A 27,741-nucleotide genomic window follows, 5' to 3' on the forward strand; every position below is an offset into this window, starting at 1 on the left:
ACTTACCAGTCTGATTGCACACTAAACAAAGCCTAAATACACAGGAGTTGTGTGCAAATATTAAGCTGCTTTTTCCACAAGCTTTAGCAAAATCGTGCAGTCATCTACCCCTAGGAGCTATATTCAGAAAAACTATATAATATGCAGACTTCTTGTTTCACATGCATCTTCTCACATTAGACTTTTCTCAGTATATCCTACCTTTGCCTGCTGAGGAAGCCTCTGCCAATTGCCTGCAGCTGAACCACAGCACCATACAAATGCAGGTAAGATTCCCTGGCCTGATGACAACGCCATGCAGTCTGAATAACTAGTGCTGCAGAGGAGCGCCGACAGAGCCAGAACCTCCACGCCTTCTGTAGAACCTGAGCAGCCTCTATCCACTGCCTGAACCTCTGGCGCTCTCTGTAACCTCTCCAGTGTGTCTGCAGACACAGAGCTGCCCTGTCCTGGACAGCAGGGTCATAATACTCCTCCTCCTTCATGGACCGGTTTGAACGCCACCATTTCTGTGAGGAGGTAATGATAATGGTGAATTATTGTTTGGACCACTTCTACCTTACCCCATTGAGCATTTGTAGAATAACAGTTATTTTTGTATCACCTTTGCCACTAATGAAATTTTGAATAATAAAACTGTGCATATGAATGTATATGGACCCATAATCTGCTTGAATGCCATTTCAGTTTTGGTCTTGGACGTAAATATCTTACCATTTGTCTTGTAAGAGTGGAATGTTTTTATACAGTAAACAATACACAGGGTAAGAATTATGCATACAGGATCAAAAAGATAAATGTCCTTTTGGAAGTTGCAGAGAATTCCCACACTTTACAAGCTGCTGGTATCATAACGGCCAGGATCCTTGACCACTCTTATTTGCAGAATTGTTATATTTGTTGGGTTCTTCAATTAGTCAGGGCTTTGGGAGTGCCATTCTAAAAGCTTAATAATATTCAGCTTTATCCAGTCCAAAACAAGTTAGATATGTTTGGGACCATTGTGCAGCTGGAACACCCAGTTGGGTCCATGTTTCAAACATTCAGCAGTTGATTTAAGATGAAATTAAAGAATTAGGAAGGTCCTCAATCCTTATTATTCCATATTCTTTGGAAAAACTCTGAGGTACTTCTGGCAAAACCAGACCCTCAGCATGATGCTGCCTTTATGCCTGACTGTTGGTAGAGTTTACTTAGGTGTGATATACTACACTTGACTCCAAACATACTTTTTGTAATTCTTGTTAAACATCCTAATCTTTGCCCCCTCTGATATTAAAACTTTACTTCAGAAGCCATTTGGCTTGTCCATGTGCACAGCAAATTTCAGCTCATGTTTGAACGGATTCAAATTTCAAAGCAAGGGCTTCTTTCGTGGTCCACACTGTCTCACACATGGCAAAGTAACCCTTCACCTACGCTTTACTGTGGACAGTAACGCTGGTGTTCCAGCAGCTTCGAGTTTGTGACGGACTTGAGTGTTGGTGGTTTCTGGGTTGTTTTTAACATCCTGACCAATTTTCTTTCCATCTAATGGTAACAGTTCAGGTCCATTGGTTGAAACTTGATCACACATGGGTGGTAAATGACAGGTAAATGATCCCAAACATACATAAAAACTGGTCTTGAAATGAATTAAGCAAGCTAGCTTAACGTTTCCTGAATGGCCCAACCCCAACTCGAGTGCAATTAGTGGACTATGTTGAAAAGGCAGCTTTGGGCCTGGAAACCAACTAATTTAACTGAGCTTTAACCTCTCTGATGAAAAGGGTGGGTAAATATCCACTCAGAATCATACCAGAAGCTTGTTATTACATTTACATAACATACATTTACACAACAAATACAGGACGTTATAGTCTAGAAATATGTGTTGTATAATTCCTCAAGATTTGTGTAATTTGACTTTTAAACGCTTATATCAATAGAAATCTGTTAGTAAAGAAAACTATTACCTTCCACTCTTATGTGTCTCAAGTAGTTTTGTATTCAGTATATGCATATTCTTCATTTCATTACCATTTTGTTGCCCGTTTTATTTCAATCATTTTTGCTTTACTTTTATTTTCTACCTTTAATTTAAACTGCTTACACTTATTTGCATTCTTTCCTTTTTAATTGAACTAATGTGAACTTTTCCTAACGTTTTAATATCTCCAGCACATCTTTATTTTTTGTGATGTATTCGTTTTGATCAGCAAAATAATAAAAACTAAACATAGTCCAAAACTGAAAAACAAACAACACAATTTGTTGCTTAAGAAAAAAAAAATGAGCATGGACTTTTTTCCTTTTAGGAACTTGATTAATTGAAAGCAAAAATCCGCTTGTGCAAAAATTTATTATTGCATTTAAACTCGGTTATATGTGTCAAACCATACCCTGGATATGGCAAGCCGTCTTTCATCATATTAACTCCATTTCACAACAACTGTTGCTCACAAAAAAATTATATATAAAAATTATATCGAAAAATATATTTCACCTATTGTATTCTGAAAATGTTATAATAATTATGATGGAAGGCTGAATTAATTCCCACCCTTGTTAAAAATTCCCACAAAACATATTCAAAAATGATTACTTGGACAAAAAGAAAAGACAGACATGCTGGAGATCAGATCAGTGATGATAAAAACACTTCACCTGGATGCAGACTGCCGCCTCCCTCATCCTGACGAACTGTTTCCTCTCCAGTCGCGCTCTGAATCGCTGCTGCAGCATGACGATGAGTCTGAGAACTTCTCTGTGGAGCTCGGCCTGCAGCCACTGACGCTCAGCCTCCCGTAAAAACACCTGAGGGGGGAAAGGCCGGGATGGAGTCAGAACGAGGCGGCCCACATGCTTACTGTGAGTAAGGCAGCTCACAAAGTCGAATACACACTTTCTTTTATTAAAAAAGCTGAATCAGAGGCAAGCACGCAGTAGCCAAGAAATCCCAGACCAGATATATGCACACAAGAATGTCGGACGTGATCTTCTAATTATATAGACAACATCCCAGAAGCATGGACCCCTCTATCAAACTCCATTCATAGCTGTGACATAAAAAACACCAAACATGAAGTTCTGTCTTCATTACATCCTTTTCTTCCAAAGACAGCATGCTTTCATGTAATATGAGATCATCCCGAACTAATTCATTTTTAGCTTCAGGTATTATAAATATCTGCCAAAGTGTTTAAGTTAGGTGTTTAAAATAGTATAAATCCCTTCCCATTTATTTTATCACCAAACACTTAAATATTGGCTTAAATTCAATAACATTACATGTTACAACTTTTCACCCATGTACCATCTGCGTTACAAACAATTCATGCAGCTGAAAGAACTGCAATCCAGTTCTCCTTGAGATTAATACCAATGAGTAGATCTAGATTTTTCATAGTGCCTCGAACCTTTCTGAACTCAGAGCAGTAATCGAATGGGTTGGTACAATAAATTATTGCACCAGCTAAGGATCACCTTCACTTATGCTTTTATAGACTAGAACATCTCAAACAACAAAATCTAGGAATAACAAACAGAAACTACTAGAGTTAGTTTAAAAGGGATTTAATATGGGTATTGATATTTATAGGATGCTGGCCCGTGTAATTGATCACCTGGGGATTAGTTAAATATGGAATTCAAAGAATCAATAGTTTTTATTTTTATGGCAGATAAACCTATTTTCTGCAAAGCAGTGGAATGGGACATTTAAAAAATAAAAAGGCAACAGATTTGATAAAAACGAGAAAGGGCCCAGAACAAAGCCTTGAGGAACTCCACATGTAAGTAGCTAAAGAATATTCTTCAGTTCTGGATTCAAGATACTAAACCCCTTGCTGCTTCTTCTCCAAAGCTGAACACTCCATAGAAAATAATGGGGTTTAGGCTTTGAATGGACAGGAAGGATATGTACCTTTGTCTTTCCCACTTGATACCCTTCTGGTTGTAGATCTAGCTGATCCATACTTTCCTGGATGCTCTCCTTTGTAGAAATGGTGCCCTCTGGCATCAGCACACTGAAGTGATGGACAAAATCCTACAAAAAGAATAGGTTAAAGCAACAATATGAAATATCTATTTAATTTTTCACAAATGATCCCGTTTATGCCCTTTCCTTGATGAAAAGCGTTATCAATCAAAGTGCTACAGATGTTTACAAAACTAATTCTAATTCAACTGTAACTCTGGACCAGCAGCAGCCTATAAGCAGCATTTCTAGGACATTAATTTAAGTCAATAAATAAACAGTGAGGAACATCTGGTTTTAGGTAAAAACACATATTTGCACAGGTTCAAACATCATACAGTCATCTCAAACTGAGCCTCATTGTCCAAACTGAACACAATCAGAACAGCAGGGGGGTTGAACAGACACACAGATGCTGTTTATACAATTACAAGCACGGGGCGTGTTTGAGAGACCCGAGGACAATGAAGAGGCTCTGTCCTGACCAGTAGAGTCCTCTCGAGTGATCCCAGCCACAAGATATTTCTCATTATTGATAAACACGCCCCAAAAGATGTTGCTAAGTAATTTACCGTGAATGAAAATGTCTGCTGCTAAAATTATCAAAGTGAGATCATCAGAATACCTATTGTTGATTAGCTGAGGCTTAGATTGATTATTAAGTCAACATCTCAAATGCAGCAACTGAGAAAATACATTACCGGCCAAAAGTTTTACATACACTTTCCCATTTAATGGGTCTCTTTATGTTCATGACTGTTTAAATTATAGATTCTCACTAAAGGCATCAAAACTATGAATGAACACACATGGGATTAAATAGTAAATAAAAAGTGTGAAATGACTGTAATAATTTTTATATTTTAGATTCTTCAAAATAACCACCCTTTGCTTTGATTACTGCTTTGCTCTCTTAGCATTCTCTCTATGAGCTTCATGAAGTGATCACCTGAAATGGTTTTCCAAAGAGTCTTGAAAGAACGTCCCAGAAGTTCAATGAGAGACGACCAAAGGTTAATATTTCAGTCATTACAGCAAAGGGTGGTTACTTTAAGGAATCTAAAATATAAGACATATTTAAAGTCACACAGTGTAGTGTATATAAATAAAAACATGTTAAGCTCAAACTTTGAGGCAGAAATACTGCAATAAGGTTTCGATAGGGACATGTCTACTAAGACATGAGATTCAATAGACTGACAAAGAAATGTTCTCATGTTCTTACTTTAACTCAGGATTCTGCTTGGGCCATTGCAAAACTTTACTTCTCGTCTGGTATTCCACTGATTATGTGGATGTATCCATAACTCACTGATGCTGAAAAATCTAATCCCTCTTCATCCTCCTCTTTCCAGTAGAACCCTGAAGGTTTTGGGTCTAAACTGACTGACAACTGGAACTTTTAAAAATGTCAGTCTCATCAACAAAAAAACACAGAAAACTACAGATCATAACTCTGCCACCACCGTGTTTCACGGTAAATATGTTTTTTTTGTGATGCTCTTGTTTGTGCATCAAAAATCATTTGTAATTGTGGTCCAACAGTTCAGGTGTGATTTCAGTAGATGGTCACACTTTCCTTTGTATGAGATTAGGAAATTTTAACCAGGCCTGGGAATCTCTGGAAGAAAAAGGTTTTATCTTGTCCCACATGATAATTTTCCTCACAGTGAGAGAAGGGTATTTTTTTCCTTTTTAAATTTTACTTTTGACCCAGTGAACATCCAAGTTAAGGGTGGGTGGGGTTTGTTGTTTTTCTTTATTTATCTGTACTAAATATGAATTGTACAAATATGACCTCTTTAGGTACATAAACTGACATTTCTTGTCCTTTTGCCTAAGCTGTAACATAACTAGAATAGTTCAAAATGTGCTTCGTCTCACTTTCCTTATTCATTTTTGACCACTTAAATGTTTACTTTAATATTTAAACTTGTAAGACATTTTTTAGGAGCAGAGTTACAGTGGTTTCTCATTACCATAAACTGGTAAAATATATATTTTTTAGTTCCTTTGGGTAAAGAAAAAAACTAAATGCTGCATTACATGGTATTTGAGAGGCAGCAAGATCTTAACAGAAAAGGTGTTACAAACCAAAATATATAATACCCAAAGCAGACCTGCCCAACATGTTTGTCATTTGATAATTTGATAACATAACGTTTAGTCAATAAGGTAACCTAATCCTCATCTAAAATCTTTGTACAAGAGGTTATTGGCACAAGTGAACAAGAAAAAACAGAAAATGGAAACTACTATAACAAGAAACAGGAGTGGAAGCGAGCCACTCCCGACAGTCCACTGTCCAGCAGCTAACGCCCCATCTGCATTCACCATGATTCGCTTTAATAGTAACACAGCGCTTCTCACAGGGCTGACATCATTCCTGGGAGAGCTAGTGCGGTTAAACATGGCTGCCATCTCCCACCCCCAGAAATTCCCTCCTGAAACAACACACAATGAATCAGGTACAAGTATCCTGGCAGTCCAACCCCTGAGAATCTGAGTGTATTTTCAGTTTCTGTTGTGTGGTTTTAAAAACCTTCTTGGCCAACCTGAGTTTGCACAACTACACAACTACACAGTTTTTTACTGGAAAACCTGATTCTTAATAGTTGAGCACAGAGCTTAAAAACATATACATGTGGCTTTTCTCATAAGTCATTCTAAATATTAATCAACTACAGGAATCTGAATCTTCTGTACCTCTGCGGGATTTTTTTAATCTAACACCACATTGATGGCCTTTTGGGATTAGACAGGAATACTCATTAAGATGTACAGTAACCTTCATAAATGGTAGCAACCTAGGTAAAGATGTGTGAAAAGCCTTAACATAATTATTGCATAATCTCACATTTACAATGAAAGTCCAACCATTTCATTTAAACATAAATAATTTAAAAGGAGAAAAGATCCCACAATGGAAAATAAATTGTTTTACCAGAGCAAATGTTACAATTTGTATTTCACTTCTTAAGTTGATCAGAGTAGAACTTTTAATGGTCCATGACATTCTGTTTTCCTAAGAATAAAATATTTCGTTTTGCATGGGCCCATTTCTCTGAGCCATTCTTCAAAATGGGAAAGGCAAGAGAACATGCCATTAAATGGCTATAGGGAGAAAATGCTCATCTTTGCTTGCCCATATTTACAGTCAGAGCAATAATTAAGAAATTTTAAACTCCTGGAACTGCGGCAAATGAAGCTGGACAAGGACCCATTGTTACCTTGGTACCTCTCAGAGGTTAAGCTAGTATGGGAGGTACAAAATTCCAAAGGTCAATGTTGGAAAACAGCAGTAAAGTATGACATCAAGGGCTTAACAAATCTCCAAGACAACCATTTGACTATCTACATGGTGACCAGTTATTGTGGAGGTATGCCTCTTCCCCATAACCGTCACAAGAGCAAACGTATGTGAAGGTTTGAGTACACAAAATGCAACTGGAACTTTAACTGGAACCATGTGGTCTGGTTAAATGAGACCAGAGGTTATTGGCTGCAAAAACAATTTTAAGAATATATAAACGGAAGCATGTGGATCTATGATGCCGTGGGCTCACTTCTCTTCCAAATAAGTCTGATGGCCTCTGCCAGAAAACTAAGAAATGATCTAAAAATTATCTAAAATATGTGGCTAATTTAACCTGCAAAAGGTTCACCAGAAAAAAAAAAAAACAACCTTCCTCCATAGTGATCTTAGTCCCTAGACCTAAATCCTAAAGAAAACCTGTGGGCTCAGCTGAAGGAAGAAGAGTGCAAGAGAGAACCCCCAGGAGTCAGGATAATATACAGTGGGGATCTCCAATCTTCAAGAGCTTCAGTCCTGCAACTTTTCAAGGTATCTCTGTTCCAACACACCTGTATCAGTTAAATACAATAAATATTCAGCATGTCATCAATTTCATACGTCTGGTAATTAACCATTCATTTGATTTAGGTTTGTTGGAACGGGTCTGCATCTAAAAGTTGCAAGACAGTGGCTCTTGAGGACTCCTGATCTAGAAAGGTTTTGCAAATAGAAAGGGTCAAGGATCTCTCTCTCTTTATGCTCCTAATATTTTCAAATGTTTGAAGAAAACTAATTTGTGTCCGTTGGGTAAAAGGGGCTTGTAGATCAGTTTACCAGCAAGTGTACCAATGTGTGTCATTCATCTGATTTAGTTAAAAAACTAATGATATTGGATATTAGCTTTGATATTATTGATAGTGGATATTTTCTCCAATGAATAAACAAGCCTGTATTACATTTGATTGGATTTTGCAAAAAAAGATTAATTTATTTTAAGGCTTTGCACACATTTTTACCAGGAATGCTGATCAGGGTGGAGGAAAATAATCGAGGATTATCAACATAATGACAACATACAGTATGCATTACCTTAAAGGTGTACTTGACGTTGTATCCTGATTGCCGGATGCGGACTGTCTCCAGCATTCCTGTGTACCGCAGCTGCCTCAGCACCAAGTTATCGTCAAACCGTAAGGGCAGCTGAGGGAGAGAAGAGGGGAAAACAGTAAACAGATTTTTTTTTTTGAAGTTCCCAGTTCAAAGCAGGATTAAGGAATGCTAGAAAACCAAAAGTGGCCACCTCCTGGTGAGTCTAAACTGTACCTTATCTGCATTAGAACGGATGCACTTGACAAAATAAGGCTCAGACTGACCCAGAGTCTCCATGAGCTTATTGAGAGAAGCCTGCAGGATGAAACATGGGAAGAGAAAGTCATCAAACCTTAATGCACAATCAGCATAGCTGTATACTGTACATCTGTTTAACAGGCAACCGTTAAACTATGTCCCCATCTATGAGGAACACTAAAGCTTTAAAGTCCCTGATTTGCATCAGTATTATCATCTATACATTTATGTAAGCATGTTGTTGGGAAGAAAACAGGATGCAGCTTTTTTCATTTGCAGTTACTGTGTGATTAAACACATGAACAAATGTGTCTGCATGTGTGTATAATCATTTAAAGGCAGGAGGAATTCAGCCTTCTTCCCCCTGCATGGGAGATTAAAGCATTGAGCGTAGCACAGGATGTGGAGAGTGAAGTAATCCACACATGGACTCAGGCTGCCTCCCTGCCTGACAGGGGCCTCAGCTGTACCTCCAACAGCCACAGCACACAGGTCAGTTTTAGGGAGGACAGGGGGCAATAAAGTCTTTGGTTACTGATGGTTTACTGCCTGTTGATGAGATTATTTTCCATGACAAAGGTCTGTTTACTGAGATGTGGACAATGTGTTCAAAGAAATGGCATTTCTTAAAACTTTCCACTTAGGAAGGCGGTTTTAACCTTGGACACTTGAACTGAGCCTAAATCACAGCAAACATTGGAAGGACTTTCGGGAGACATCTTAGATGCATTATGCAATAACAAGTTACCAATATTTTCCCTCTAGATAAGGATGTAGTTGTCTGCTGTGTGCGCACCCTTGCAGTCAGGCTGTTACACTGGCATCTGTACTGCTATCCTTTCATCCCATATTAACTGTTCCCTTTAGATCATTGCGCATGTAAGAGCAGCCAAATTAATAATAATCTTTTAATTATACAATTGGTTTGTCTGGTACACCTGTGCTTACATAAAAAACTAAAGTTACGTATGTAACTACAGTTCTATGAATCCCTAATGACCACCAGAGATTCTCTGTCACTCAGAATCCTTGCTTCCGCGAGAAGATTCTGTAGGAGCAGAGCCTGGGATGACGTCGGCATATATAGCCTCTGTGGTCATCCGGTGTGTCACAGGTGTGACTCTGTTGCTGCGCATGCGCGAAGGGAACATTCAGTGCTTTCAGCACCACCCTCTGACGGTCAGTAGGGATGAAATAGAACTGTTGTTATTAAAGACAAGCCTAAATCTCAAAGCCCTTTTGAAGTGGTTAAAACATAACTGGATTTTAGTCTTAGCCCTAAAAGGTTTTTTTTTTTTTTTCCTTAAGAGATGCACCAATCAGGCTTTTTCTGGATGATTTTCTGATTCAGTTTCAGACCAATTCGGATTTTTTATTCTAGGTCTTTAACATATATATAAAAAATATGGTGCATGTTTTGATGGGTGTAGTAAAATTGAATCAAACATAAATAAAGGAATATAACTTTGAAAGTGCTGATGTATTAACTGATTGATAACTATGTGAGAACGCAGTTCTGATACATTTAATGAACAAGATACATAAAATATTCAGCTTTTGATCTTTAGATCAAGTCAATCAAAGAAAATTGGCCTAATTAAATCTATAAGTCTCTCTAACTGGTGCATCTCTAGGTTTTTTGGTTTTTTTTGCTTTCTGACAGCAAAGCCTGGAGTAAATATGAATGAGGGTAGCTTTATAGTAAATGTATTTATATTAGAGTTACAGTTTATGTGAGAAAAATAAAAAACTATGCAGAAGGCAGCCTCCATTTGGCACACGATGATGTTGTTGATGTGCTTATTAACAGTCTGCCATCTTACAATGTAAAACGTTCTGTTGAAAACTGTATCTCATCAGAAAGGATAAATGAACTAGCTCATGTTGAGGTTATTAAATTAAGTTTTTTATGTGAGGAGCCATAAACATGAACTTATTCAGTTTAAATCTTTTTGAGCTGAACTTGACTCTGCAGTCATTTTTGTAAATCGCAAACAACAGAAAAATCGGCAATGAAAGTACAAAGTAGAAAACAGAATCTTTTCACAGATTTCCCACCTTGATTTGAATGTGGGCACAAAATATATTTTCTATTATTCTGGTTGAATTTAGTTTAAACAAAGGAATTTCATAAGGGTGTGCCAGTGAATGAGCAATAACTTTACAAAATCAAGCATCTTCTATTACCAGACATGAAGTCACACATTATGTCTCTGGGGTGGGTAGGATTACACAGTTAAAACTCACAACTGTTGTGAACAGAGAGAAATGAAGTGATGTTTCCTCCAGTTCTCAGTAAGAACATCTGTTTACAGCAAGCACAGCTGGAGGCAAATCTTCCACTACACTCCGACTGCTAGATTTGATGTGAGGCTGCTGAATTCTAAAGCTGTGAGTGCATCTATCTGACCTGAAATTGTGCGCTGATACTGGGAGGTTTCTTCTTCTTGTGGAGGTGAAGCAGCGACTTGGTGATGCGGTCGTGAAGCGTCAGGTTGCTTAGGTACTTTAGTGATTTGACATTCAATAAGTGCTGCAGATGTAAAGTCACAGTGAGTACAGGAGGTCGAAAATCCCAATCCAAACTCTAAATTTAGGTATTATTACTCCTACCTTTGGAAGAACTTGCTTAGATTTGTAGTTTTTGTTCCTCCTGTAAATAAAAAAAAAACCAGAAATGAACGGATGCCCCCTTTTTTTTTTTTTAAACATCGCGTTGCATTAAATCGTGTCCTGAGATTCTTTCCGTTAGGTTCACATCCCTGACAGAAGAGGTAGGAGTTTCATTTCCTGGAACCATTCCTACTGAGGGTCAGGGACAAAACAGTGCAGATTGAGCTGGTCGGAATGTTGGGATCACTAAAGGAGCCTTCAGCAGGGCGGATGTTGGAGCTCTGGTCTGCCAGGTTTCCAAGCATCTCCAAACCACTTGTACACATTACTGACCACAACATCTTTAACCAGATTAAGTTCAACTGGAACCAAAATGTCTTTCGGTGTCCTTCTGTAACCTGCTAAACGTGAATTGTGCTTTACAATTAACTGGGTTATAATTTAACAAGCACATGGGAAGACAAGAAATGTGTGCATGTAGACGCTACTGACATCAGGATGTCATGAGCTCTCTCCAGGAGTTTGCTGCTAGCTGAGTTGACAAAGATGCCGTCTTCTTCTGCGTTGGAGCTGCTGGGAAACAGCTGACTCTGGCGACCGACCCGCCCATTCCAGCCAAGGCCAGGAGAACCCCTTTAAAACACAAGGGTCAGGAACAACGATTAGATTGGATTCCTCTGGTTTTGGAATAAATCATTTCAAGTAAACGCAGAATATAACAACAGCGTAGTCACAATTTATTAAATACATTCAATCCTTTTTAGTTACCAAATACAGGTCCTTTTCAAAATATTAGCATATTGTGATAAAGTTCATTATTTTCCATAATGTCGTGATGAAAATTTAACATTCATATATTTTAGATTCATTGCACACTAACTGAAATATTTCAGGTCTTTTATTGTCTTAATACGGATTATTTTGGCATACAGCTCATGAAAACCCAAAATTCCTATCTCACAAAATTAGCATATCATTAAAAGGGTCTCTAAACGAGCTAAGAACCTAATCATCTGAATCGACGAGTTAACTCTAAACACCTGCAAAAGATTCCTGAGGCCTTTAAAACTCCCAGCCTGGTTCATCACTCAAAACCCCAATCATGGGTAAGACTGCTGACCTGACTGCTGTCCAGAATGCCACTATTGATACCCACAAGCAAGAGGGTAAGACACAGAAAGAAATTTCTGAACGAATTGGCTGTTCCCAGAGTATCAAGGCACCTCAGTGGGAAGTCTGTGGGAAGGAAAAAGTGTGGCAGAAAACGCTGCACAACGAGAAGAGGTGACCGGACCCTGAGGAAGATTGTGGAGAAGGGCCAATTCCAAACCTTGGGGGACCTGCGGAAGCAGTGGACTGAGTCTGGAGTAGAAACATCCAGAGCCACCGTGCACAGGCGTGTGCAGGAAATGGGCTACAGGTGCCGCATTCCCCAGGTCAAGCCACTTTTGAACCAGAAACAGCGGCAGAAGCGCCTGACCTGGGCTACAGAGAAGCAGCACTGGACTGTTGCTCAGTGGTCCAAAGTACTTTTTTCGGATGAAAGCAAATTCTGCATGTCATTCAGAAATCAAAGTGCCAGAGTCTGGAGGAAGACTGGGGAGAAGGAAATGCCAAAATGCCAGAAGTCCAGTGTCAAGTACCCACAGTCAGTGATGATCTGGGGTGCCGTGTCAGCTGCTGGTGTTGGTCCACTGTGTTTTATCAAGGGCAGGGTCAATGCAGCTAGCTATCAGGAGATTTTGGAGCACTTCATGCTTCCATCTGCTGAAAAGCTTTATGGAGATGAAGATTTCATTTTTCAGCACGACCTGGCACCTGTACACAGTGCCAAAACCACTGGTAAATGGTTTACTGACCATGGTATCACTGTGCTCAATTGGCCTGCCAACTCTCCTGACCTGAACCCCATAGAGAATCTGTGGGATATTGTGAAGAGAACGTTGAGAGACTCAAGACCCAACACTCTGGATGAGCTAAAGGCCGCTATCGAAGCATCCTGGGCCTCCATAAGACCTCAGCAGTGCCACAGGCTGATTGCCTCCATGCCACGCCGCATTGAAGCAGTCATTTCTGCAAAAGGATTCCCGACCAAGTATTGAGTGCATAACTGTACATGATTATTTGAAGGTTGACGTTTTTTGTATTAAAAACACTTTTCTTTTATTGGTCAGATGAAATATGCTAATTTTGTGAGATAGGAATTTTGGGTTTTCATGAGCTGTATGCCACAATCATCCGTATTAAGACAATAAAAGACCTGAAATATTTCAGTTAGTGTGCAATGAATCTAAAATATATGAATGTTAAATTTTCATCATGACATTATGGAAAATAATGAACTTTATCACAATATGCTAATATTTTGAGAAGGACCTGTATACTGTACTGATACAGACTCTGCCCTTTCAGGGTTCAATTACTCAGAATCAGTTTTCATGTATAGTGCAGACCTTTTTGTAAAACATTTCAAAGTCACTTTGAAAAACACTACCTGTATGAAGGATTTTGCAACACTTTAAAATAAATTTTATTGCTAACATATTACACATTTTAAATAAAAAAATGACTAAACTGTATTTTCCATGCAGTGATGCAATCTCAATATTTGGCTAGAACAAAGTAGGTAAATCTGATTTCTGGATGGTTGTTCAGCTTACATGGTCGAAGCATAGCTCCACTGTTAGAACATGATCATAGGGAGGGAGTGATGTTTTAGACAATGGGACTGGGAATAAAGTCTGAAAAGTGGTTTTTCAAAAAGATTTTTTCATACTCTATAAACGTGGGAAACCGTTAAATCAAATCTCACAATTTTCTAGACTGCACAGACGCCGGCCATGAAGCCTTGCAAATCATTTAAACGTGTTGTGCTTACGCATGACTGCGATCCATGTGCTTATTTTCAGCGTACACATCTCTATACTAACAAAAACAATAGACTAAATGACTTTGGAACTTTTTTTGATTCAGTTTTTATAACCATGTTTGGTCTTAATAGCCATGTTTGTTTCGTTTTAGCCATAAATAACTTCAGTACCAACTCCGATTAAACACTAGGCTGTGTAAGAGCCTTGTTCTTTTGCCACTTTTCCTCCAGGCCCGAGAACAACTATGACAAGCTGTATTTATAGTTTTTGTATATAACATTACAAAGTATTGTATATTTATATTACTAATTCTTATTTTATTGAGCTATAAAAAGGACAATGCACATAATTTAATTTAAGTCACTAGTCTATCATGTAAACGTGCCAGATTAGAGTTTCCGTCTGCAGACCCCTGCAGGCTGGTGATATAAAGGAATATTTCTACAGGGGAGGGGACTACCTTACTTTTTATGCCTTCAGATCATACAGAATTATACACTGAAGGCTTTACAGTCTCACATCTGAAGGTGAAACCAAACCACTTGTCCAGAACACAAACAAAACTAAAGTGGTTTTAACCAGCCAGAACCTTTCTGGAGCCCATATTAAATTAGTGAAAAAGAAAACTCCAAGGCAACAACTAAAGCTAAGAAAAAAAGACTCTTTCCTACTTTATTACTAGGAATAAAGAGTAAAGGGTGCTGTGGAGGGAGCAATTGCTTATAATTTTAGAGCAGCCGAGCAGTTTATTTAGTTTCCATTTTCTTTCTTTGTAGATTTACAAGAATTCCACCAGAGTATTTACAGTACAGGCTGCACATAGCATAACACAAACAGCAGCACCAACGTGTGTGTGGAAACTTATACTGTGGTATTAAAACATGGCTGAATCATTGCTAAAAATAAAAGGAGGGGGTCATGAGCATGTGGAGATGTTTCAATAGCAGAGAAAGATATTAATTCATTTTGAACTACAGAGCCAAATAGCTTGTGTGGCTTTACATAAGAACCTCTCAAAGATCTGAAAGGATTTCGCCTGCTGTGTTTTGTTCTAATAAGCTAATAAAAAACACTGGCATCAAAGTGTTAACAGTAAATATGGCTATTTAAATGAAAATTAAGTATAACCAGTGGAAGATCTGTGTCTTTACAGTGCCCTGCAAAAGTATCCACGCCTCTTCGCATGTTTCAGATTGTGTTGCCTCACAGCCTGAAATTAAATTGGATTGTTTGAGAGTTTGCATCAATTCATTTACAGAACCAGTCTACAGCTTTGAAGATGTATTATTGTTTTATTGTGAAGCAAACATCAAACAGGACAAAAGTAAGCATGCAAAACTGTTCAACCCCCCACCAACGTCAGAAACTTTGTAGAGCCCCCTTTTGCAGCAGTTACAGCTGTAAGTGGCGTATGATAAATCCCTATGAGCTTGCCACATCTTGTCACTGGGATTTTTGCCCATTCCTCAAGGCAAAACTGTTGCTGCTCCTTTATGTGGGATGGTAATCGCTTGTGAACAGTGATCTTCATGTCTAACCACAGATTCTCAAATGGATTGCGTACAGGCCAGATAGTCTAAATAGGCCTATCCAACACATTTAAATGTTTAATCTTAAACCATCTGGTGTTGCTTTAGCAGTATGCTTCGGGTCATTGTCCTGCTGGAAGATGAACCTCTGTGCCAGCTTCAAATCACAGGCAGATGGACACAGTGTTTTGCTCAAGAATATCCCTGTATTTAGCACCATCCATCTTTCCCTTGACTTGGACAACTTTCCCAGTGCCTACTACTGAAAAACATCACCACAGCATGATGATGCCACTACCATGTTTTATTGTTTTGTGCTTTCACTGCACCATCCTCCATACATTCGGGGAGTCGCCCACATGCCTTTTGACAAATTCAATACATGATTTCTTATTTTTAACACTAGGTAATGGCTTTTATGCACATGATCTGACTTGTCCTTCTTAACTTTGTCCCTGACTTGTTTGGAGCTCCTTGGTCTTCATGGAGGGATGCCTCTTGCTTAGTCGTGTTGCAGGTATACACACTACCGGTCAAACCCTTTCTGATTTACTGGTTTTCTTTATGTTTATGACCATTTGCATTGTACGTAGATTCTCAGTGAAGTCATCAATACTGCGAATGAACTCATATTCAATTATGTAGCAAACATAAAATTGTAAAATAACTAAATATGTTTTATATTTGAGATTCCTTATGGTAGCCGACATTGGCTGTGATGACTGAAAAGTTAAACCTTTGGCCGTCTCTCATTGAACCTCTGGGAAGTTCTAGCAACACTCTGGAAATGGAAAACCATTTCAGGTGATCACCTTATGAAGCTCATAGAGAGAATGCTAAGAGAGCAAAGCAGTCATCAAAGCAAAGGGTGGCTGTTTTGAAGAATTTAAAATATAAAAATTTTAAATTCACACTTTTTGTTTACTATATAATTCCATGTGTGTTCATTCACAGTTTTGTTGACTTTGGTGAGAATCTCAAATTTAAACAGTCATGAAAGTAAAGAGGCCCAGGTATAAAATAGTAGACCTGCACAAGGCTGGGATGGGCTACAGGAAAATAGCCAAGCAGCTTGGTGAGAACTGTTGGAGCAATTATTGGAAAATGGAAGAAGTTCAAGATGAAGATCAATCTTCCTCGGTCTGGGACTCCATGCAAGATCTCACCTCGTGGGGATTCAATCATCATGAGGAAGGTGAGGGATCAACCCAAGACTACATGGCAGGACCTAGTCAGTGACCTGAAGAGAGCTGGGACCACAGTCTCAAAGAAGACCATAAGTAACACACTGCGCCGCCATGGATTAAAATCCTGCAGCGCACGCAAGGTCCCCCTGCTCAACCCAGCACATGTCCAGGCCCGTCTGATGTTTGCTAATGACCATCTGGATGATCCAGAGGAGGAATGGGAGAAGGGCATGTAGTCTGATGAGACAAAGAAAGCTTTTTGGTCTAACCTCCACTCGCCGTGTTTGGAGGAGGAAGAAGAATGAGTCCAACCCCAAGAACACCATCCCTACCGTGAAGCATGGAGGTGGAAACAACTAACAGGCCTGTGAGAGCTAGGATTCTTACTGGTTGTTAGGTGATCAAATACTTATGTAATGCCATAAAATGCTAATTAATTACTTAAAAGTCAAACAATGTGATTATCTGGATTTTTGTTTTAGATTCCGTCACTCACAGTTAAAGAGTACCTATGATAAAAATGAAAAGACTTCTACATGCTTCTATCTATCTGTCTGTCTGTTTTATTTTTTATTATACTATACTATTACTATAGTTTATTTTTAACTCATTTACCTTCACCAACAGACTTTTTTTGTGCAAATTCTTTAATTATAAAAACATTTAAATTACAGGTTGGACTGCAACAAAATAGTTAAAAGCCAAGAGGGGGGAGGGGTGGTGACTATTTTTGTGAAGCATTGTCTTCTCATTTTGTGGTGCTTTTCTTGCACGTGATCTTTACCTGTCTTTATACGTCATACATACATCTTTACCTGTCTTCATACATCATATGGTCTTCAGCCAATGATGGAGCAGTCTGCAGCTGAGTATGAAGCAGCCGGGACGAGACTCTGCTGCTCTAAGTCTGAAGCCATGGTTATTTTATTTCAATAAAGCTCAACATCCCAGATACAAGTGACTGAGCTGACTAGGCCTTAGTGATAGGGTGAGAAGATCTGTTGATCATCTGGGGGCATCTCTAAGGAAAGCTGCTGCTCCCCTGCAATAAAGAGTCAGCAGAGGTGTTTCAGGTGCAAAAACTCTTTTCTGCCTTATCCTCTACATTAGGGGGTCTCCAACACCTATCCTCAAGTGTCTTAAAACATTTAGATGCCAGCCCAGTCCAGCACACCTGAATCAAAGGAAGTATTATCACAGCTAAAGAGCATTAAGAAACAAAACCTATTTCTTCCTTTGATGAAGCACTCATTTATACTCGACATTAACAGGAAAAAAATTTAAATAATAAATGCTTTGTCTGACCAGGCAGGTTAACAGGATTATAGCACGAGATGCACGAACCTCCAGTAAGTAACATAAAATAAAACATTCCGATTTATTTCTGGGTTTATGGTCTATTCTTTCATCATCTTGGGCTAAGTCAGAAAACCTAGTGTCAACGCCAGGTCCGGCAGTAAATCTAGAACACTAGAATATAAAATATCTAGTTTAACACAACTCCTCTGTTTGCATCTGGCCTACCATACAAAGAAGAATTTTTCCCCAGTTGATCATCGATCCCAGTAAATGATGACACTACAATATGCCTTTTGTACTGACTGTTTATCTCCAGCATCTCTCTGAGAGTCCATAAAGTACTGCACTGTCTGCAAATGCATCCAGCTGACACACACTCTGCAGGGACTGGATATTTATCTCTCCTTGGATGATCTTCTGCGATGCATAGCTCTGCCTTTACATCATGAAGGAAGCAGCTGGACCGCGTTTAGTGCTCTCTGAGCGTGTGGACGATGAGTGTGTGGAGAGAGAGACAAAAGCAGGCCAGAGGGCATGCGTTGCATTAAGGGGGATTTTAATGGCTTCGCTCTGTGCTCCTGTGTAACAAAAGCTGTTTTATTGAAGCATCTCCTCTTTCCAAATCATGGTCATAGCTTGCTAACCTCACCGTCAGCAGATAATTATAAAAAAGTGGTGGGATATGGTCACAGTGGAGCTTAATGAGAGCATCACTAAGAGTGACAACAGTTTAAATCACAGTTTTTCTAGAGATGGCTAGAGCGTGTTTTAAAAACATCCAGGTCATAGCAGCTGAGTGATGGCCAACTAAAATCTGCCTAAAGGCTATTAAATGATTACTCTGCATTTGCAGGTACATCTCAATAAAACACAATATCATTGAAAAGTTAATTTATTTCAGCAATTCTATTCTAAAAATGAAACTCATATAAGGATTCATCAAACACAGACATATTTCAAGCTTTTATTTCTCCTAAATTTAATAATAGCTTACAGCTGTTGAAAACACAAAATTCAGTTTCTCAAAAAATAAGAATATCGTTAGCCGCATAATTGCCCCAATTTGCAAAAATCTGAAGATCAACCTGTGGTACTGTTGGGTTATTAGGCAAAGTCCGAGTTGCTTTAACAGCAGCCTTCAACTTATCTGCATTGTTGGGTCTGGTGTCTTTGATCTTCCTCATGACAATACCTTTCTAGTTTTCTCTCAGGGGGGTTAGGTCAGGTGAGTTTGCTTGCCACCACAACAGTAATACTATTTTCATTAAACCAGGTGTTGATGCGTTTTGCACTTTGGGCTGGTGCTATGCCTCTTTTTAGACCACACCTTTTCCTTCCACCCAATTTTCCATGAATAAAGTTGGATACAACACCTTAAACAGCCAGCTTCTTTAGCAATTACTTTTTGTGGCTTATCCTCCTTGTGGAGGTTATCATTCCTGATGGTCTGCTGGACAATTGCCAAAAAAAATTATGTTTGAGTTATATAAATATGTTTAATGAACTTCTATAATACAAGACTTTACCTTTTTGCATTAAAGCTTAGTAAGGAATGAAATGGCAAATGGCTTGTACTTGTATAGCGCTTTATCAAATCCCCAGAGACCCCAAAGCGCTTCACACTAAATTCAGTCAATCACCCATTTATATACACATTCACACACCGACAGTGGTTAGCTACAATGTAGCCACCGCTGCCCTGGGGCGGACTGACAGAAGCGAGGCTGCGATATACAGGTGCCACCGACCCCTTTGACCTCCATCTGTAGGCAAGGCGGGTGAAATGTCTTGCCCAAGGACACAACGACTGAGACATACATAGCGGGGGCTCGAACCAGCAACCCACCGGTTACAAGACAAACCTCTGCCACTATCGCTACGGTTACCCATGAATGTTAATGAATGTTAATCTTCAATTTTTTTAAGATGCACCTGGACTAGCTCTTTGACAGAAGATTAAAGGTTCCTTGCATGACACCTAAAATAATATCTTTATGCATTTAATTCCAAAGGTCTTATTAGCCAGCTCTGAGTAAGGCAATTTCCGGTTTCAAGGAAAACCACAGTTTTAACAAGTTACAGTTTCAAAACCCACAAATGTTTTCCATCTTTCTGTTCCTGTGGTTACATGCTCCTAAAAAAGATGTCAGAGACAGTTTGGGAAAGTTTCCAGTCGTCTGTAATGTAAGAGTCCCACTTGTGCTACAAGCTGTCAGTCAGCTGTGTACAGCGTCAGAAGGCGGGGGTCTGACCTGAAATTTCCGGTGGTGGAAATGCTTGCAAGCTTACCGTGGTGATTTCTCCATGATGGCATTGCTTCCCTGAATGTCTGATAAAGGCGTTCGTGGAGTCTTTCTGGTCACACCTGATCACAAACAAATGGGTATGAAAAAATACAAACAATATCCAAAATACCAACATAGATTTACACAGAGACAAAACAAGACACACAACAGCAAACACAAAACATACTTCTGAACACCATGTGCCACTTTGGTGTTATTGCAGTGAGTGTTTTGTGCCTTTTTATGAGTCATACAACCTATGGGGGATGACATGGTATTAAATGGAGATCTGTGAGGTTAACAGTTATGTGCTCTTGTTAGTGCTGAAATATGGAAGATGATACTGAAGAGTTATTTACATGGATAAGTACTTCAGACCTACTTATTAATCTGATTAGTTATTTCAAAGAGGAACACATTGGGACCATATTTAATTACCCATGAGAAGCTAACATCTAAGTGTGGTGGCCTGTAAGAGTGACAAGCCTATAGTGACATGGCGGATACATGTCCTCTGAAGTTGTGCTGGAGAATCACAGATCTACAGTGTTAGCCTACTCAGAAAGCAAACTGCAACTGAACATTATACCATTCTCTGTTTCATCATCCCTTTGTACAACACTTTCACTCTCATCAGGAGCTGCAAGGTAGCACAGAACAAAAAGACACAAAAACATTTCAGTGTAATGTAAAGTTCATGGAGGCCAGTGAAGGTTGTGAGGTTGGCTGTGTGTCCAACACCTTGTGAACAAGCCACCTGTGAGCAAGTTAGTCATGAAATTGTCGACACTGGCGTCATTTCTTCCATTACCAACACCATCACCATCACCAATAAAGGACTTGTTAGTGACATCTGATGTGAAGTGTAGGTGAAATAGCAGCTACACCAACAGGCTATAAGGTAAACTACATTACTAAAAAGTCCACCCAGAGTAGTTTCTGCCCCAGACTAAAGTCAGCAGACGCCGTACTACAACCATGCATTGTTATTTCTGCAGGACTCAAAACATGTGACAGAAGTGTCATAATGGCTGAAGCATGCTAGTGAACGACATGCAAGAGGGAGACAGAGGGATCAGAGACCAAGCATCTAATCTACAAAAAGAGCTGCAACACTCACAATTAGAAAAGAAAATAACAGTGCCTTACACAAATAACTATGCTCCTTAAACCGTTTTCACATTTTAATCACATTACAACTGCAAATTGAAACTGCTGAATAGAAATGCACACAGTTTTCTATTTTAAAAACATTTATCAGTCTCATTCCAACACATTTATGCACTATTTTGTGTCCGTCTATCACATAAAATCCCAATAATATATTTTGCAGTTTCTCACTGCATGGCGACAAAATGTGAAAAGGTTTAAAGGCACTGTAAATGTTTTCAAACAGACATATTTATTGAACTCTTTTGGCTCAATGTGACTACAGTAGATGATGTTGGTCGCTCTCATCCCTACAGTTTCCTTAAGTCAGGGTCTAATATGAAAGTTAGGAAGAGTTGTTGTTTTCTTGGCAGCCTTACTGTACTTCTCCTCTTTGCATCTCTGCAGGATCTCTAAGCTTCTCTGATGCACAGGGTGCTGCAGAAAGCTAAAACTATCCATTTTTTTCAATACTGCACAGGGAGCAGCGTCATCATGCCCTTGGAGAAGCAAAACAAAAAGGAAAGAAAGAAGAAAAAACATAAGGCAGAGGAGAGGGAAATGGAGAGAGAGAAATAAAGAGATTAGACAGTGTAGAAGTGGAGGATTTCAGGAGATGCAGTTTTCTACTTGAACAAGACATCTGCAGAAAGGATTGGTAGACATTTTAAAATGTTTCTGTGGGTCTCTGTGTGCAGTCATGGTCAAAGCTTTTTCCAGTGGTGCAAATGTTATTCCTAACTTTGCAGCTTCAATTTACACTGTTTTTATATCATATTAGAAAGGGATCAGATTCATTTTAATTCATTTCAAAAGATGATTTTTTTGGTAAAGTTTCATTTATTATAAAAGAAAAGTATTTTTGCCTTGAAACAAAATAATCAGCTAACTCAATTCCATGTAGTCATACCATAAGTGTGTAAAAGAGTCCAACTGAAATGGTTATATTAAAATAAAAGCATGCAGCCATCATCAGATCACATGCGGGATTCTGCTGCTAAGAGTTTTCCACCTGACAAAAAACAGTTTTTTGGATCATCAAGAATTTCAAAGAGAGAGATTAAGATTAAAGGTTCCTTGCAGAGCAAGTTCCAACAAGCTCCCTCTGAGGAAGTCGCCCCAGGATTGTTTTGTCACCAGCGCAGAGCTTGTGTAACATGTAGCTGGTGGGTTTGGCTGGATCTGCACACGCAGCATGGCAAAAACAACAGCCTTGTGACAACTAGGGCAGGAAAGAAGCCACTTCTGTGATAGACAAAGATCTTGGGGGGGAAGTTCAGCAAAACGTGCAAGGATGGAGAACAGAACAGTGCTGCAAAGGTATGTTCTCTGTTTGGAACATCTGGACAACCGTTTGTCAAGGAAACATGAATGCCACCATGAGTGAAGATGTGCTTCCAACAGGAAATCCTTGTGTTGGGTTTGTTAACCAAAATAAATGGTTTGTTCTGCCCAGGAACACTGCCATGAATAGATTGGTATCAAAGAATCCTCCTGGAGCCACATCTTCCAACAATTCTGGAACTATTTAGTGATAAACTGTATTTTCCAGCACGATGGAGCAAAGACAGTGTGATGACTAAGTGACTCAAAGATCAAAATTAAACCAGTCGTCAGAGATCTCCACAGATCTTAAACCCATTGAGAACCCGATCATCTTCATGCACTAACAGTACAAGAATGTCCATGATCAGTCAGGATTTGGCAAGAAGTTAATATCCAGGATGTCACAGGGAACTGCAGGAGTTATGAAGAGGAAGGTCAGCACTGTCCGTATTGGCTCTTCTCAGAACTGATACATGTGCAGAGGCTATAGACCTCAATGCGACTGTTCCTGGTTCGAGTCCCGGACCCGGAGACCTTTGCCGAATGTCTCCCCCTCTCTTTGCCCACTTTGCTGTCTACCTACTGTCGAAAAAATGAAAACATAAAGGCCTCTAGTGCCGCAAAATAATAATTAAAAAATACAACATTTGCATCACTGACAAAATATTTGGCCACAACTTTAAGTATTTTCAAGCACCATCTTCTACAGTTTTTCTTCAAATATGCACATCTAGTCTCTTTAGACAAGATGATGGTGGCTCAATACAAATCAATTCACCAGAATTTAGTCAAAAACAACTTTGTGCAATTGCAGAGATTTTTCAAAATACATTTAATAGACACTAATTACTTTAGAGTTTCGTTGCAGGATTTCTAATGTTCTAAAAAGTATATTCTAACATCTACAATTAAAGTGAAGGAAAAGCTAGAGAGGGAACAGAGTGTGTGACTGATTCACACACTGACGGTGTAAAAGCATCTGATACTGATATCTATGGCATTTAAAAAAGCATTTTAACAGTGAACTTTAAAGGGAGAAAAAGACATTCGCAGAAAGAGGAAGCTGAAAGACACACAGAGCAAAAACTACTCTAAATACATGACAAATCGACTGGCACTACTCACAGACAGCACAGAATGGTGACTACTGATCCAAAATTTGGTGATAAAGACTCAAAACCATAACTGCATTGCAAGTTATCATTATTCCCTCTTTGAATTCACTAATTTATTTTAATTTGTTCTCTCTCGAGGTGCGAGCCAGTTCTAGAAATGAAGATATACCAACATTTTTTTATATAATGGCTTTAAACCTGGTAAAATGTTCCTACAGTTTAACATCTTTTAATAAGATGCTAAAGAAAGTACTAGAGTTTTTTTTTCAGCTGTATGGGGCATAGAGTAAAATAGGGCTGCCCCTCCCACACCTATTGCTACACACTGCCAATTAGCTGGCAGAAAGAAGGCTTGAACACTTTTTCCTTGCTTACAAGGAAAAGAAGTTCAGGTGTTTTGTTCTCATCAAGCAGATAGCCGGACTGATTACTCAGAGATATTAGCGTGATGTACTAGTGTTACTCTAACAGCAGAAGAGGTGTCACATTCTGTACAATAAGCACTTGTACTGTTTATCCTTAATTTTTACTTTAACTGATTTATCAAAAATATATATATAAATGTTATAAACAGTATTTTTGATTGTAATAATGTTATCTTATTTTAGCAGCAGTTGAAACAATTATTTACGTTTTAAATAAAAGCAATTAAATCATGTCATCCATTTTAGTTTGAAATGTAGGCTATGTGTTAATAGCCTTATACGATAATATTTTAACTCAAGGTTATCATACTGTCATGCTCGTCCATGCCTACTTGCCTTACAAAAGATTAGGGTCATTTTTCTCTGTCTGTATATGCAAAGATCATAGTTGTGCAACAAGATCACCAAAACATCCATTTCCTTTTTTTAAATTATTCATCTACACTCAACACTTTGTAAAGGAGTTAAAGCAGTTGCTCTAGATGTACTGTCTCACCAATCTTCTTGTGTGTGTGCCTCTTTCCAGCCTCTCTAAAAGCCACCAGGGCCCTGAAGTACGCCCGGAGTACGGCCCAGCGAAAAGTGGCCGAGGGGTCGATGCCGATCAGGCTGCAGATGAACGCGTTTTTGCTGCTCTTTAGCAGAGCTACGATGTCCGGCCGCATGTGATCAGTGTTCTTCTCCCTGAAATCCTGTGTTGTTGAGACAGAGATGTAAAATTTATTCGAAGTTTTATGTCTCCCTTTCTTTGGATATAAATCATCTTTTACTTGGCACAAGAAGATGGCTTTTAAATTTTTATGAAAAATCCAACGGACCTTTACACCATATTTGACTTTTCCAGCATAGTGTCTGATGATGAAGGCGGGCTCCATGACGGCAGGGAACTCGATGTAGCTGTTCCCTTCGTGCTGCCGCTTGAACTTATCCAACAGCGTCTGATTGGTGGCTTGAGGGAAGCTGGAATTAAGAACAGAGGGGAGCACTTTGAACAACAATAGATGATGCATCTGCTTTCAATGCTCCAGAAGAAAAAAAATAAGAAATCTGCCAGAGAATCAGCATTCTGATCCACTTGTTTAAAGCTGTCACGTCATGGATCCTGCAGCATTAATCGCACAAAAAACACTCAACAGATTTTTGATCTCTGCTTGATGAATCGATGATGTCCAGAAAAAAAAAAATCATAGTAAACATCTGATCTGCAATCTATTGGAAGATATTCAGCGCCAATACAAGAAGACATGATGCTCCTTTTACACAAGCTGACACACTGTTTAGAGGCCAGCCAGGATTGTTAAACTCCACTCACATGTTCCCTATTACACCTGGGCTCCATAGACTATGAGCTTCACCTAGAGTTTATTTGTTTTCTTTGAGTTTTTAAGAGACTAATTTTAAAAGCTGATTCTCATAACATCATGCCTGACAACAAATAGCTCAGGATTTAAGTTCGGAATTGAGCCGGGATTCTGCACTTGGCTGGGCATTGTGTACTGATGCCCATTGAGGCTGCCATATTTAAACATATTTAGATTCAACACTCTACAGCAACTGTAATCTGCCTCTGCTTGAGGTGTTTTTGGACATGGAAATAAATAATTCTATAGTAAGCAACAAAAACACATGGTGAAAAAAACATGAAATATGACCTTTACATAGAGGTAACAAAACAGTGACGTACTAATTTTCTAATCGTTTTAGAGCACCAAAAGTGATCAAATCTTCAGTACCCATTTCCTTTCAAGCTGATTTCAGGTCAAATTTCTTTCTGTATCGTTAATAGCAACAGCCAGGGAATCTATTAAGAAAAAAAAGAAAAGAGATCAAGCGCTCACAGGAAGAAGGTGAAGGAAGAATGAGACACCAGGGGTTCTGGAACAGGGTGAAACCTGAGCTGCAAAAACAAGACAGCTGTAAGACTCTGTGCTTTCCAGCGTTTCCATGTGGGAAAAATCAGCTTCAGTGTCCAAAAGAAGAAGAAAGGGAATTAAAGAAGGAAATATTGTTAATAAATTAGTCACAGAACAGTCACACACTTCAAAGTATCAGATCTATTTTCTTTCTGCTATGATGAAATCAATTGAACAGAAAATGGAGTCACGATCAAATCAAGATGCACTCCCAGACCTTTTCTTCACAGTACTAATACAATGGGACTGTTAAAGACAGAAATGTCACACAGACAGTTCCTCCTTTTATCTGTCCATCTCCAGCTTTGTCTATATTTGTGGGACAATCATGTGTCCTGTCACATTTCTTCTTTTTTATGCTCTGTCACAGTAGCAAAACAATCAGCTGTAAAAACATTTCTCTGGTTTCATCACATCAAAACAGCCTCTTTTAGACATTATATAGTCACTTAATTTAATTTTAATTTTTTTTAAAAACCTGTAAAGAAGCATCAATGTTAGGAGGCACACGTTCTACAGCTAGTGGGCCAGGATTTTATGTTTTACAGCTGAAGGAGTTCTAGTGTTTCAGCCCTTTCTTTTTAACAGCTGACAGAATGAAGACAGAGAGGAGGTCTCAGCTGGAATAAAACCAGAAACTTTGCAGTCGTGTCAGCATGTCTGCCAGTTTTGCTTCAGCCAGCCAAATGCACTGGATGAACCTTTTTACAGAGAAACAAAAAGTGTTCCTGAAGAAATGAACTGGTCAAACTAAGTGACTCACTTGCATTCTTCATCCAGCAGGTGGAAAAGTGCTGTGGGCTTCTTGCTAATCAGGTTGATGCAGCCTGTATTGTCGATGTATTCGATGTTTCTCCAGCTGATGCCCTCTGCTCTGTACTCCTCCTGCAGGGTCACATGAAGCAAAAAGACAGCTAATTGTCAGTGCTAAGTGATCTTTAGTAGTTTGGATAAATGAGACATGTTCTTGGGTGGGATTGTCTTCAGATCAGATCGTGCCGTTTTTCGGGTATTTTGTAATTATATACTGTATCTTAGCACACATGTGGGGTAAATCAAGGCTCCACTCTTGTTCCATTATTATTCATCATCTACATGATCCTCCTAGCTCAGATTATGGAATTATACAATATTACAGTACCTGATGTTGTATGCTGATGACATACAACTTTATATTGTTGTGTCACCTCTTGACCATGCAGCAGGGGTCACGTTCACAGAATATTTTTTGTTTTTGACTGTTTTTATTTTAAACGGTGATGCAAAAATCAGAAGGCCACCTGTCATTTTGACAGGTTGCAATACACACCCCTGACCAGTTGGTGGCAAGTTAGAGTAAATTAGCAGTTTTCTTACTTGATTCATGACCTCGTAGGCTTCCTCGGAAAAATGTCACGGCAGCCGAGTGTCCAAAGTTTCTTCAAAAAGGC

The 27,741-nt window shown here is 39.0% G+C and overlaps 1 protein-coding gene across 6 annotated transcripts in view; it reads right to left on the reverse strand.

The window, feature by feature from the left end:
- Positions 1–27,741, reverse strand: part of myo9aa (myosin IXAa) — a 134,454-nt gene that overhangs the window by 21,854 nt on the left and 84,859 nt on the right. For 4 of the 6 annotated variants that reach the window (XM_047362874.1, XM_047362876.1, XM_047362872.1 and 1 more), the window contains 14 exons: positions 27,075–27,196; positions 25,217–25,358; positions 24,895–25,090; positions 21,913–22,032; positions 20,973–21,023; positions 20,388–20,463; positions 11,706–11,846; positions 11,214–11,253; positions 11,011–11,133; positions 8,577–8,657; positions 8,343–8,453; positions 3,905–4,027; positions 2,647–2,796; positions 202–509 (listed from right to left, as the gene is read on the reverse strand). In XM_047362874.1, coding sequence (XP_047218830.1) covers positions 202–509; positions 2,647–2,796; positions 3,905–4,027; positions 8,343–8,453; positions 8,577–8,657; positions 11,011–11,133; positions 11,214–11,253; positions 11,706–11,846; positions 20,388–20,463; positions 20,973–21,023; positions 21,913–22,032; positions 24,895–25,090; positions 25,217–25,358; positions 27,075–27,196 — 1,784 coding nt within the window. The remainder of the gene's footprint in view (positions 1–201; positions 510–2,646; positions 2,797–3,904; positions 4,028–8,342; positions 8,454–8,576; positions 8,658–11,010; positions 11,134–11,213; positions 11,254–11,705; positions 11,847–20,387; positions 20,464–20,972; positions 21,024–21,912; positions 22,033–24,894; positions 25,091–25,216; positions 25,359–27,074; positions 27,197–27,741) is intronic. The other 2 variants (XM_047362873.1, XM_047362875.1) reach the window with 2 other exon arrangements.

The sequence above is a fragment of the Girardinichthys multiradiatus genome, chromosome 4 (genome assembly GCF_021462225.1).
Source record: "Girardinichthys multiradiatus isolate DD_20200921_A chromosome 4, DD_fGirMul_XY1, whole genome shotgun sequence".
Classification (NCBI taxonomy): Eukaryota; Metazoa; Chordata; class Actinopteri; order Cyprinodontiformes; family Goodeidae; genus Girardinichthys; species Girardinichthys multiradiatus.